The sequence below is a fragment of the Bolinopsis microptera genome, chromosome 3, assembly GCF_026151205.1.
Source record: "Bolinopsis microptera isolate Bmic1 chromosome 3, MBARI_Bmic_1.0, whole genome shotgun sequence".
Classification (NCBI taxonomy): domain Eukaryota; kingdom Metazoa; phylum Ctenophora; class Tentaculata; order Lobata; family Bolinopsidae; genus Bolinopsis; species Bolinopsis microptera.
Window position 1 is genome coordinate 12,778,771 of NC_087074.1, and position 11,029 is coordinate 12,789,799.

General features: G+C 35.5%; 1 protein-coding gene across 1 annotated transcript; it reads right to left on the reverse strand.

Moving 5' to 3' along the window:
• Positions 1-522: 522 nt before the first annotated feature.
• On the reverse strand, positions 523-5,283 carry LOC134812497 (uncharacterized). The gene is made up of 6 exons (XM_063819961.1): positions 2,920-5,283; positions 2,409-2,540; positions 2,076-2,126; positions 1,818-1,883; positions 1,343-1,611; positions 523-1,061 (listed from the first exon to the last, which is right to left on the reverse strand). Exons 1-6 carry the CDS (start codon positions 3,218-3,220, stop codon positions 1,020-1,022), a joined length of 861 nt encoding a protein of 286 aa, XP_063676031.1. The 5' UTR covers positions 3,221-5,283; the 3' UTR covers positions 523-1,019.
• Between the last annotated feature and the right edge of the window lie 5,746 nt (positions 5,284-11,029).

An 11,029-nucleotide genomic window follows, 5' to 3' on the forward strand; every position in this document is an offset into this window, starting at 1 on the left:
TTAACGCGAATTTCTGCAAAAACCGTAAAAGATATACAACTGAAACTTTTTTGACTGGGTCAAATGCTTTAATGGCCTCCAAATCAGCATGAAAAAATAAAAAATTGGCCAAGAAATAGGAGTTTTAGAGCCCAAAATTTGGTACCCCAAGTGGTGTCAAAAACGCGAATTAAATAGGTAATAATTGTTTTAGTTTCTTGAGTCTTGACACCATTTTAGGGTTAGACGGGTTCCTGCTAGTACTATTAATGGTTAGGTCTCCAAACTTATAGCAGAAAACACGTATTTTTGCCCGTAAGAGCCTCTACTACTAACTACAATGATGTGTGATGATCGGAGCGCCCTATAAGTATATCTCCACTGAAAGCACATCCAATTTGATACTAATGAAATAGTTCTATAACTAACTTGACTCTGCACTAAGTTGACATGAGAGTACTACTACTAGTAGCGAGAAATAGACTAGCAAGTTAAGTAAATAAATTATTAATTTTAAAATAACCAGCAAAAGTTTATAAAATAATATCTTCAATTAAAAACGAAATTGTACGTATAAGTATAACTATAAATCAATTTCAAACAAAAATTGTCTAAATTTAAACGTTGGATATTCACTTCAATACAAAATCAGTTCGTGCAGTTTTTCTTGCTACACGTTATTCAAAGTTTTTCAATAACAATCGATTATCACTTAAAAACTGATACAATAAATATAAATTCAAATAGAGTGCTTTTAGACGCACACTTATTAATATTCTCGCATTCAATATTGAATATGATGAAACAAAAATACGCAGTCCTCTATAAAAACTCAAATAAATTTTAACTACGAAGTCAGTCCTATCCCCTATTAATTAAAATAATTAAATTTAAACAAGTTAAAGTTTACACTGAGTCAACTTACACGCACAGGGCAATCATGTCAATGGTTACTCATTAGGTCATGCAAAGAATGACTTAGTATATTATACTCTGCAGTCTCGGTATAGTTGTACTTGTAGTGTACAAAGTCCCGCTTGTTATACGCTGCGCCGTGGGGTTTGCCTTAAAGATATGGTAACCTGAAACAGAGATACGTCAGTTCTCTAAAAACTCAGATAAATTTGAACTACAAAGTCAGTCCTAATCCTATCCCCTATTATTTAAAATTATAAAACAAATTAAAGTCAGACTAGCAATCCTAAGGCGTTTTAACAAGTAAAGACCTAAATGCAGTGAAATTTGAAGTTTTCTTGCCTCCAAAGCGACGACATTTTGGCTGTATTAGCTGACAGCGGGTGAGAGAAATAATTTCCCAACTTCGGTTTAGTTAACTCGAATAGACATCTAATTTAGCACTCACATTACAGCAGCTAACATGAGTCAATTTCTTTTGCTTATTGACTCGTACCCCGGTTATAACCCGGTATATCAGATTGTGCTTGTTCTTGATTTCACCGCATGTCGAAAGACTTGAGCTTACTAGAATATCTTGGCAGTCAACAACCTCAAAAAGTATCTCCTGTTCGGTATCAACCTCAGACGGTTTCTTCTGGTGGGTTTTAATGTCAGGTGCAGGGTTTCCCGGGGATATGCTTACAGTTGGACTTGGAATATGTATCGTAGTTGGTCCTGAAAATAGTTTGCACTCTCAATTCTCATGTATCAAAATCAGTTTAAGCTGGCACTTATATCAGAAAAGCTACAGTATGACTTGCCATACACATTTTAATGAGGTTACTTGACCACGATATTTGACATCGATTGAGGAATCCGGTCTTTTATTACATTCGTTGAATAATAACAATAAGCTCAAATAAAAAAACTGGTAATCATACCTGCCATCTCTTGGACTCGAGATTGTGAAGGTGAATAGTTAGACGCAGTTCCCTCTTTTATCTTTTCTGTTAGGGATAAAGAAATTTAGAAAGTTAGACTAGAATAAAATAATATTAGTAGAATTGAGATAATTTATTATTAGAATAATGACTATTTTTAAGTTGTAAGTTTGATGCTTGAGAAGAGATTTGGTAAATTTATCAACTCTCAATCTTCTTATTTTATTAAATTTGGATTTTGGACAGTTTCTAACTCACCTGTCACTAATTTCTCAGTTCGATTATTTGTTGCACCATCTGGCGGAGTATCTGAAAAACAAAAACGTTAGCATTGTTAACTGTTAAGTGAGTGTACATATATATTATGATGGGTTTTCAGATAGAGGTGCGAGGACTTGCTTGTGGTTGGATTAATGGTGGTAGGTGGTTCTGAAAATATTTTCTCACTCAAAAGTTCCCATGAATTGCCATGCACATTTTTATGAGGTTACATGACCGCAATAATTGAACTTGATTGAGGAATCCGGTCTTTTATTACATTCCTTGAATGATAACAATAAACTCACATTTTTGAAAAACTGCTAATCTTACCTCTCGTCACAGAATTTTCTGAGCTTTGATTGCTTGTATGGTTGACTGGCACTTTGGGACAGTCCCCAATTGTAAAATTGCTTTGAGGTTGTAAAGTTGAACAGTTAGACGCAGTCACCTCTTTTATCTTTTCTGTTAGGGATAAAGAAATTTAGAAAGTTAGACTAGTATTTTTTATTAATTACTTTTCAAATTTTACAGAGTACAGCAATAGATGAATATAAAATAGAATCGTTCAAAATATCGCCCCCATCTGTAAAATATGATGGGCACCCAAACACGGTATACACATAGTGAACTATGTCCGCAGTAACTTGGACCCATTACATCGAAATAATCTAAATCCAAAATAAAATAATATTAGTAGAATTGAGATAACTTGTCATTAAAATAATGACTATTTCTAAGTTGTAAGTTTGATGCTTGAGAAGAGATTTGGTAAATTTGTCAACTCTCAATCTTCTCGTTTTATTAAATTTGGATTTTGGACAATTTCAAAATTCTAACTCACCTGTCACGTTTTCAGTTTGAGCACCAGAAAGGCTGCGGCTGTGTATTGCCTCAAAATATTTTATCTGCTTCCTCATTATCTTAATCTCATCCCTTAATTCTACTATTCGTGTCTCAATCTCTGCTTGTTGACTACCGCGCTGGTCCATCCTCACAAAAATTACTATCACTGCCACAGTCATAATTATAGTCAGCAGGATATTAAATAGTGGGATGAGAGATGAAATGCACGATCGAGGTTGTGATGTGCATACGTGCGTCGCTCCATCCACATCGTTAACGAAGTTGAACTCTTGGGGCATTTCACTTTCTTATCTGAATTCTGAGGTAGTCTTCGTCATTAAACATGTTGGAAAGTAATTAACAAATAATTGGAATATTGAAAAAAATAAAGAACTTATGTGATGCTGCAGATATAGTCCTATACTAGGCTGATATTCGAATAACTGTAAATCGAGACTTCTGGAAGCTTGCTATTTTGAGGCTCAGTTCGCAAAAATAGTCGATACATTATGCATCTTGCTTAATGCATCTTGCTTAATTCAACTTGCTACTAAATTTATGTTTCTTGGGTAAATTTCTAAATTGATCCCGTTTGATGCGACAAGGAAAAGGCTCTTATCAGGAAAGGAATTATTCAACGTTTCAATGTGACAACATCGTATTCATGATCAAAAATTATCAATCAAAAATTCAAAACGTAAAAACATAAATCTGAGGCAAAATTAGTGTATAATTATTTACTTTTAATTCAATCAAATTTATCCAAAAATGCGATACAAAAAGTCATAACAAAAATTAGCTCATACGACGACAAACTTTTATAGCAAATAACGTACGGTGAACAAGGTAGATGATGTGAAGTGTGTAGGTATGTATCTAATGTGAAGCGAAATAGCGGGAATGGCATTGACCAATGAGAAGTGTGAAACGTGGGAGCCAAATATGTAGTTTGATCGAGGAGTAGAGGTAGTGTGTTAAATGCAAGGCGGAAGTGACAAGTGTGCGTGCATGAGAGTCGGCCCTTGTACTGTAAAAGTAAACAAACCTATTTATAAATATCACTGAATACATGTGTAGACGATCCCCTGTCTGCAAAGTATAAATTATGTTACACCCAGTTACTATGTACTTGTAACTAAAAATCTTTTAATGGTTTCTAACTCATCCCTCTTGTTAATGCTAGGTTTGAGCTTCAAAATAAGCATTGCCTCTGCAATCTTTCTTCTAGCTGTGTTGCTTTCCGTTTTCAACATCTCAAATTCTAAATTGGGTTCTGACCCCCTATGCAAAGTATTGTAATGAATCGCTAAAGCTTGACTAATATTGGAAGGAGTAAGAGGACATTTAGCATATCTTAGGTGCTCTCCGAGCCTATCATGTGCCCTTCTGCACGTCTCACCGATATAAATATTATTACAATAATCCAATCCGGATTTTACATACTAAATTTATGGAAATGAAATGAGGTATTTATATCCCGCTCATATGATTAACCAACAACTCAAGGAAGGTGGTTAACCATGTCAGAGCGGCTGGCTGTGAGTGATGTGAGCAAATGTGTAAAAATGATCAAAGTATAACTCATCATAAGTAGGGCAAAGACAAAATCAAAACATCTTTTATTGTAAACCACACTAAACTTAATAGAAGCAGAAACCATACAATACATGTAAGTATAATAAAGGTAAGTACAGTGACATAATCAATCAAGAAAGAAACAGATCCTAGAAAGGTAGAGATCAAGACATGAAATGGGGTGCGGTAAAATATAAAAGCCAAGGTGTCTTGCAAAGTGAAGACAATGGACAGAAAAAACATCACAACTGATTATATAAATGATTCTTGGTAGACTAAATTTGTTGTTTTTAAGGTAGCTTTTGTTTATATGCGTTGACTTAAATAACATACAACACACAGAAATATGAAAAGAGAAGTGGCTTATTTACAGTCGCTGACTTGACCCACTTAAAAATATTTTGCCAATCCAAATTTAAGAGCCAATCTTACAATTTCAGTTTAATTATTCAATTTGATGGGTCTGAAAGGTGTTAAGATAAATAGGCGCCTGAATTCCAAGATTCAATCTTATTGGAAAAGGATGCAAGGCACTACCGTATACAGTAATTAAATAATTATAATCAATCATGATCATACTCCCACGCTGAAAAAAAAATAAGAGAAACAAGCAAATTTGGAATACTGAGATTTGTAATGTGTCCACTCACCACTGGCACCCTTGACCCTTCGGGTGGAGGCTGCGTCAGAAACACACACAATCTAAAATAAAAGCACGGATTGCCAAGTTTAGATATTTCAATAATAATGTTACAATAGACTATTATAGGCGTTTACTTTAGGTGCATTGCAATTTTATTCGATATATTATACAACTATTGATTTTATAGAATGATTACAAGCACCAAATACCGTGAAGTACTGTATTTAATACAATCTAAAGCAAAGCAAAACTTGAAATAAGCGAACAGAGCACGCACTACAGGCAGTTTCTAACTTGTCAAATACTAATAGGAAGCGCATATCGAGGGATTTCACTCATTTCATAGTAACACGGTGATCTCCGTATGTGGCTGCAACAATTGGTAGTTAATGCAAATGAAATCTCTGTCGTTGTGATCCTTTAACTAACAGTAACCTGTGCAAGAAATAATGGTCTTAGGTTTCCGGTGAAATAATTACGTAAAGTCTGTTATGTTCATGCAGGAGTATTTCTCACGCACAAAGTCGTTTTACATTTGGTTAAACAACAGCTGATAACAGTTCTGTTATCAGCTGTTGTAACAAAGTAACAAGGGATGTTGATGACGTCAAATAATGACAGATCACGGGGGCAATAATTTATTCGATTATAATTTATACGTTACAATTGCTGTACTCTGTAAAGTTTTAAAAGTGTTTAATAATGTCATGTCAACATATGAAAGAACAGCAACGAATTAATCACAAAGGAATATGTAATACACCGCTACCAGAAGGATTATAAGCGGTCTCTCAAAAATATTCCACCAATAGCCAAGCACTTGAGCCAAGCACTCGAGCCAAGCACTCGAGCCAAGCACTCGAGCCAAGCACTCGAGCCAAGCACTCGAGCCAAGCACTCGAGCCAAGCACTCGAGCCAAGCACTCGAGCCAAGCACTCGAGCCAAGCACTCGAGCCAAGCACTCGAGCCAAGCACTCGAGCCAAGCACTCGAGCCAAGCTTGAGTAGTTACGAAACCACGCCGCCCTGTATAATGAATATCCGATTTTCAAATCGAGTTTAGTAATTAAAAGTCAAGTATACGTGACTTTTAATTACTAAATTCGATTTGAAAATCGGATAATTATAGGTGTGTAATATAAACACGGATTAGTTTACTTTTAGATATTTCTGGTGGTTTCGAGAATTTGATGACGGCATACTACATAATTCACGAGCATGTAAACAAATTATGTGAAATGTGGTGACCTCGTGACACAAATACTGCTTCTACTTAACTGTATTGTTTACTTACCTTGTTATTGGACGTTATTTGACCGGACATTTTGTGAACGGACTTTATTCGAACGGACATTAAAATAACGCAAGGGCTTAGGCCGTAGGGCCTCCAGCGTCCAATTAATATCCGTTCAAATAAACTGAAAGTCCGATAAGTAGGTAATGTAGCGATGACAGAAATTCCTCCTGTGATTCTGATGTGTTTATCACGAGTATTGCAATTTATTATTTAGTTGCTTAATTGATTAATTACTTAATTGATTATTTAAATAATTGATTAATTGACTAATTAATAACCCATTATTACAACTTCAGGTTATAATTCAGATACATATAAAGTAACCGCAAGGTTACGAACATGCGAGAATATTATTTGAAAAATCAAAGAAATCCTACAATATCAAAATTGAGCAGAAGCCACCCCGACAAAATTCCGCACATGTATCAATAAAGTTAAACAGACACAGGGACCATAGTACAGGCAATGCTGAAAACATCACAGCACTAAAACACCACCGTTTCCTCCACTTTGAGTGAAAGTGAAGGAAACTGGTGGTGCTTTCACAGTCACCTGATAACCAGTACAACTACAAGTCAAATGTCAAAAGTAAAGCTGGAGACGTCGGTAATCTTAACACTTCACTTAAAGTTATTATTTTACACGAGGGAATTTACATATTTACTATTGGGTAAATTTACTTTTTATATTGGGTCAGACATTACCATGTAATTTGACTTTTGAATCGTTTAATCTGTTTAATCCGTTCAATCCGTATTTAGAAAATGTAACTGTTAGAATATTCAATAAGAAGCACAAAAACAAATAATGATGATAAGAATACAACATTAACGCGAGAATTTGTGAGTTTATCACCAATACCATGACTTCATTATCCACCTTGGTAAAAATTCAACAAAATAAATTGAATATGCGTTCCAGAACATATTATTATACTAAGACAAATGGCAGGGTCCCATGATCTCATAGAATCGGTGAGATCATAATATCAGCCCTGCTGCCTGCATTATGATAACCTTATCAGTCCGGTTATAATCGTCGTATTTCCCCCAGTACTCGGGGTGTTCGCGCTAAATAAGGACAGGTTCGTTTCTCTTCAACACCTAATGAGCTGAGAACTGGCTGGGATTGGTAACTTTTGTGGAAAGTAGAAAGTCACGTATTACCAAAAGCTGCATGCAGTGGTCAAACGTACCTTTACAAAGTAATGTATAACTAGACCAGTAAGTTATGTATCACTACATGTAAAAGTTAATTTTGTTAACTCCCCATCATCTCGCCTGAAACTTGGCATTGATTTTGATGAATCAAGCTTATTTTCCATAATTTAAACATAATTTAATCAAAAATGATAACTTCTCAATAACTTTATTTTGGGAAGGTTGGTGTAAGTTTTAAAAAAATCAAACGAATACACTGGCTTAGCTGAACATGCATTATTAAGATAACATTATTAAAATGTTAGATGTCACTTTGTTTTTACTATTAACAATCGCGCCGGGCAAAACCATTAACAATGGTCAAGACGTGATACAAACAAACTTGTGTAAATATATTCTTGTTTTAGTAAAACTAAACTATCTTTGCTTTACTAAATTATCTTTGTTTTATTAATATAAAATGATATACGTACTTATAGCTATACGGGAGACAGAGGGACGAGAAAGAACGTAACTTTGTCAATATATTATATATAATATAAACAGTTCAGATTTGAACTTGGAGCTGCAAGGCCATTGGTGATTTTCAAAATATTGAGTTTTTAAAGGATTATTTTTATATTAGGTAATTTTATATAGAAAATATTTGTATCCCCATTGCCGTTCCACTTAATTGACGATGTCAATTCACCGCAGCTCGGCGCGCGGCAAGGCACAGTAGTATTAAGTATAGCGCATCTCGCCGATCTAGCGAGATGTCGCTGTGAGAAGCCTCATTGAGTGCGCGGCGCGGCACAGTAACGCATCGCGCTACAACTGTTTCACTATAGTGGAGTTTTTTCTACGATACAGGGGAGCCGCGCACTCGACAAAAATATATAGCTACATTGTACATGTTTGTAGGTTTATAACCTACCAGGACGCGCGCCGAGTTGGACTCGTCGACGGTCCTAACACCTAATATATGGAACAAATGTTTTACGAGTATCACCCGGCCGTTAACTACATGTTTAACAATACCATCAAAAAGTGATGTTAAAAGGTATACATTGCATAAAAGCAATCGCTAAGTTCATGACAGAATGTCATATATTTTATATTTTATTTACTGGGCCGCGCTCAGCCTGTCATTTCGCCGAACGCGAATCTCTAATTCGGCGTAATATGAACATAATAGCCTGAGGTCCCCAGGTAAATATCTTATATCTTATAATAACTTTATGCAAACAAAATTGTTTCACTTGCATGGAACTCATACATCATATCTATGAAACAAAACATTTATCATATTAATTTTAACACATTTACAGAATATAAAGATGTAAAACAATTCATAAACATATACTGCCTATTTGGTGTACGACTTTTTGTCCTTGACTGCTAGTTTAATTTTAAAAGTAAAGTAAAGTAAAGTAAAGTAAAAATTATGACATAACATCATCACACATGTCTACAAAGTATCAAATCACTATATAGACAAATATAAATATCTTACCACCAAAATTAATAAATTATTAACTACAACTTTATTAAAAAAAATTTCAAATAAATTCAAAAAGCATCCCCAAAAAATAACCCTATTCATACTTCCCAGTGGAATAAAGATTTACAAATCGCTTTTTTGCCACAAAAGGGTGAAAATAAAGATAATCATTATGCTTCTCTTTATTACTAACATAGCTAGGTCCTTCAATTCTCCCTAATACTTCGTTTGAAACATTCCAAAAATGTGAATCATTAGAAATATCCTTAGAAATCATATCTTTCTTAAACCCTTCTAATTTAATCTTAAAAAGGACGGGTAACTAACGGGGAATGTGCGTGCCTGAAAGCTTTTGCACACACACCGACATGCTAGTTCAGATGAGTTTTTAGAGACAAGGCTCATATTAGGACCAGAAGAAGATTGTTGGCAGACATTAGGGGTTCTGTTTATAGTTGGTGACGTTGGTGAGCCTTGGGCCTAGGCTGACTAATTACATGTAGTTGGTTAGGGATTTGTTCCTTGTAATCAAGTGTCACTGATCCATACTTTTATTACTAATGCAATGTGGCTCTACATTTTCGATTCATTTTATCATAATAACTGTACTGTAAATGTAATATTCGTGTTAAGTTTTAAATCAAAGTAAGACGAGTGTAAGTTGTAAGTGAAACCAGGAAGTTTTAATATTCTGACATGAGTGTATCTTTTGAATTCTGTGCTACATTTGATGCTCTAACATGGTGGTTTTGATCATTCCAAATAGTTACAATTTTTTTCGTATTAGTAGACTTATACAATAGTATTATTCATCAATATCTGATGGCATTGACATCAGTGCTGTCTCCATTGAGAGTTACCCTCCAATGGCCTTGTATGTGCTACCACTGTCAAAGTTGTGCACATCAATCTTTCGACAATTGTATTACAAAATTTCAGCTTTTTGCAGTGGCACAACGTTGCATGTTGGCGCCCCCACCAAAAAAGCGCCCCATGTTGGCATCCCCTCCCCTTTTATCACCCCTCCCTAAGATTAGACAAATTAGGTGATTTTAGAGGCTAAGCCAGGAGAATCTCTAAAAATGTGTTTCTAGAGCAAAACGCTCAGTTTTGCTCTAGTACGGTAGTAAAGTTTTTCAAAATTTTCCCACATTCAAACGACGATTCAAGAAAACAACAATTTCAAGAAATCAACAATTTTATTTAGTATCAATTAAAGCAGACAAAAATATATTTCATATATATAACTAGCAAGAACTTTAGATCAGATATCCTAGGGGACTTGGAGTAGCAAGAGATAGACTAGAAGGTATATACCTTTTACAAAGATACGTCGAAAAGAATCCAGGGTGATACAGGATCAGGAGTGCAGACCATAAAGTTTACACACCCACCTTTGCCTCCTGAATTCTTGTCTGAATAGAAATTTATGCAAACTTGGTCGTTTATACTCCAAGTCCCTTTGTTAAAAGAAGTAATATTATTTGGCGCCCCCCCCCCCCCACAGCGGGGTCAGCGTGGCCCTTCATTACGCCACTGGCTTTGAAAGTATAGATTCAACTCTACCTGAGCTTTTGCAGTGGCACAACGTTGCATGTTGGCGCCCCCACCAAAAAAAGCGCCCCATGTTGGCATCCCCTCCCCTTTTATCACCCCTCCCTAAGATTAGACAAATTAGGTGATTTTAGAGGCTAAGCCAGGAGAATCTCTAAAAAATGTGTTTCTAGACGAAACGCTCAGTTTTGCTCTTGTACGGTAGTTCCCACATTCAAACGACGATTCAAGAAAACCCTCGAAAAGAATCCAGGGTGATACAGGATCGGAGAGTGCAGACCATAAAGTTTACACACCCACCTTTGCCTCCTGAATTCTTGTCTGGATATAAATTTATGCAAACTTGTCCCTTCATTACGCCACTGGCTTTGAAAGTATAGATTTAACTCTACCTGA

What these genes read in the sequence shown, in the direction of transcription:
- LOC134812497 (XM_063819961.1), bottom strand. Translation starts at nt 3,220, where the DNA reads ATGCCCCAAGAGTTCAACTTCGTTAACGATGTGGATGGAGCGACGCAC. An exon ending in AGAAAATTCTGTGACGAGAG is followed by an intron (nt 2,127 to 2,408) that starts GTAAGATTAGCA and finishes TTTGTTTTTCAG; the next exon opens with ATACTCCGCCAGATGGTGCA. An exon ending in TCGAGTCCAAGAGATGGCAG is followed by an intron (nt 1,612 to 1,817) that starts GTATGATTACCA and finishes AACTATTTTCAG; the next exon opens with GACCAACTACGATACATATT.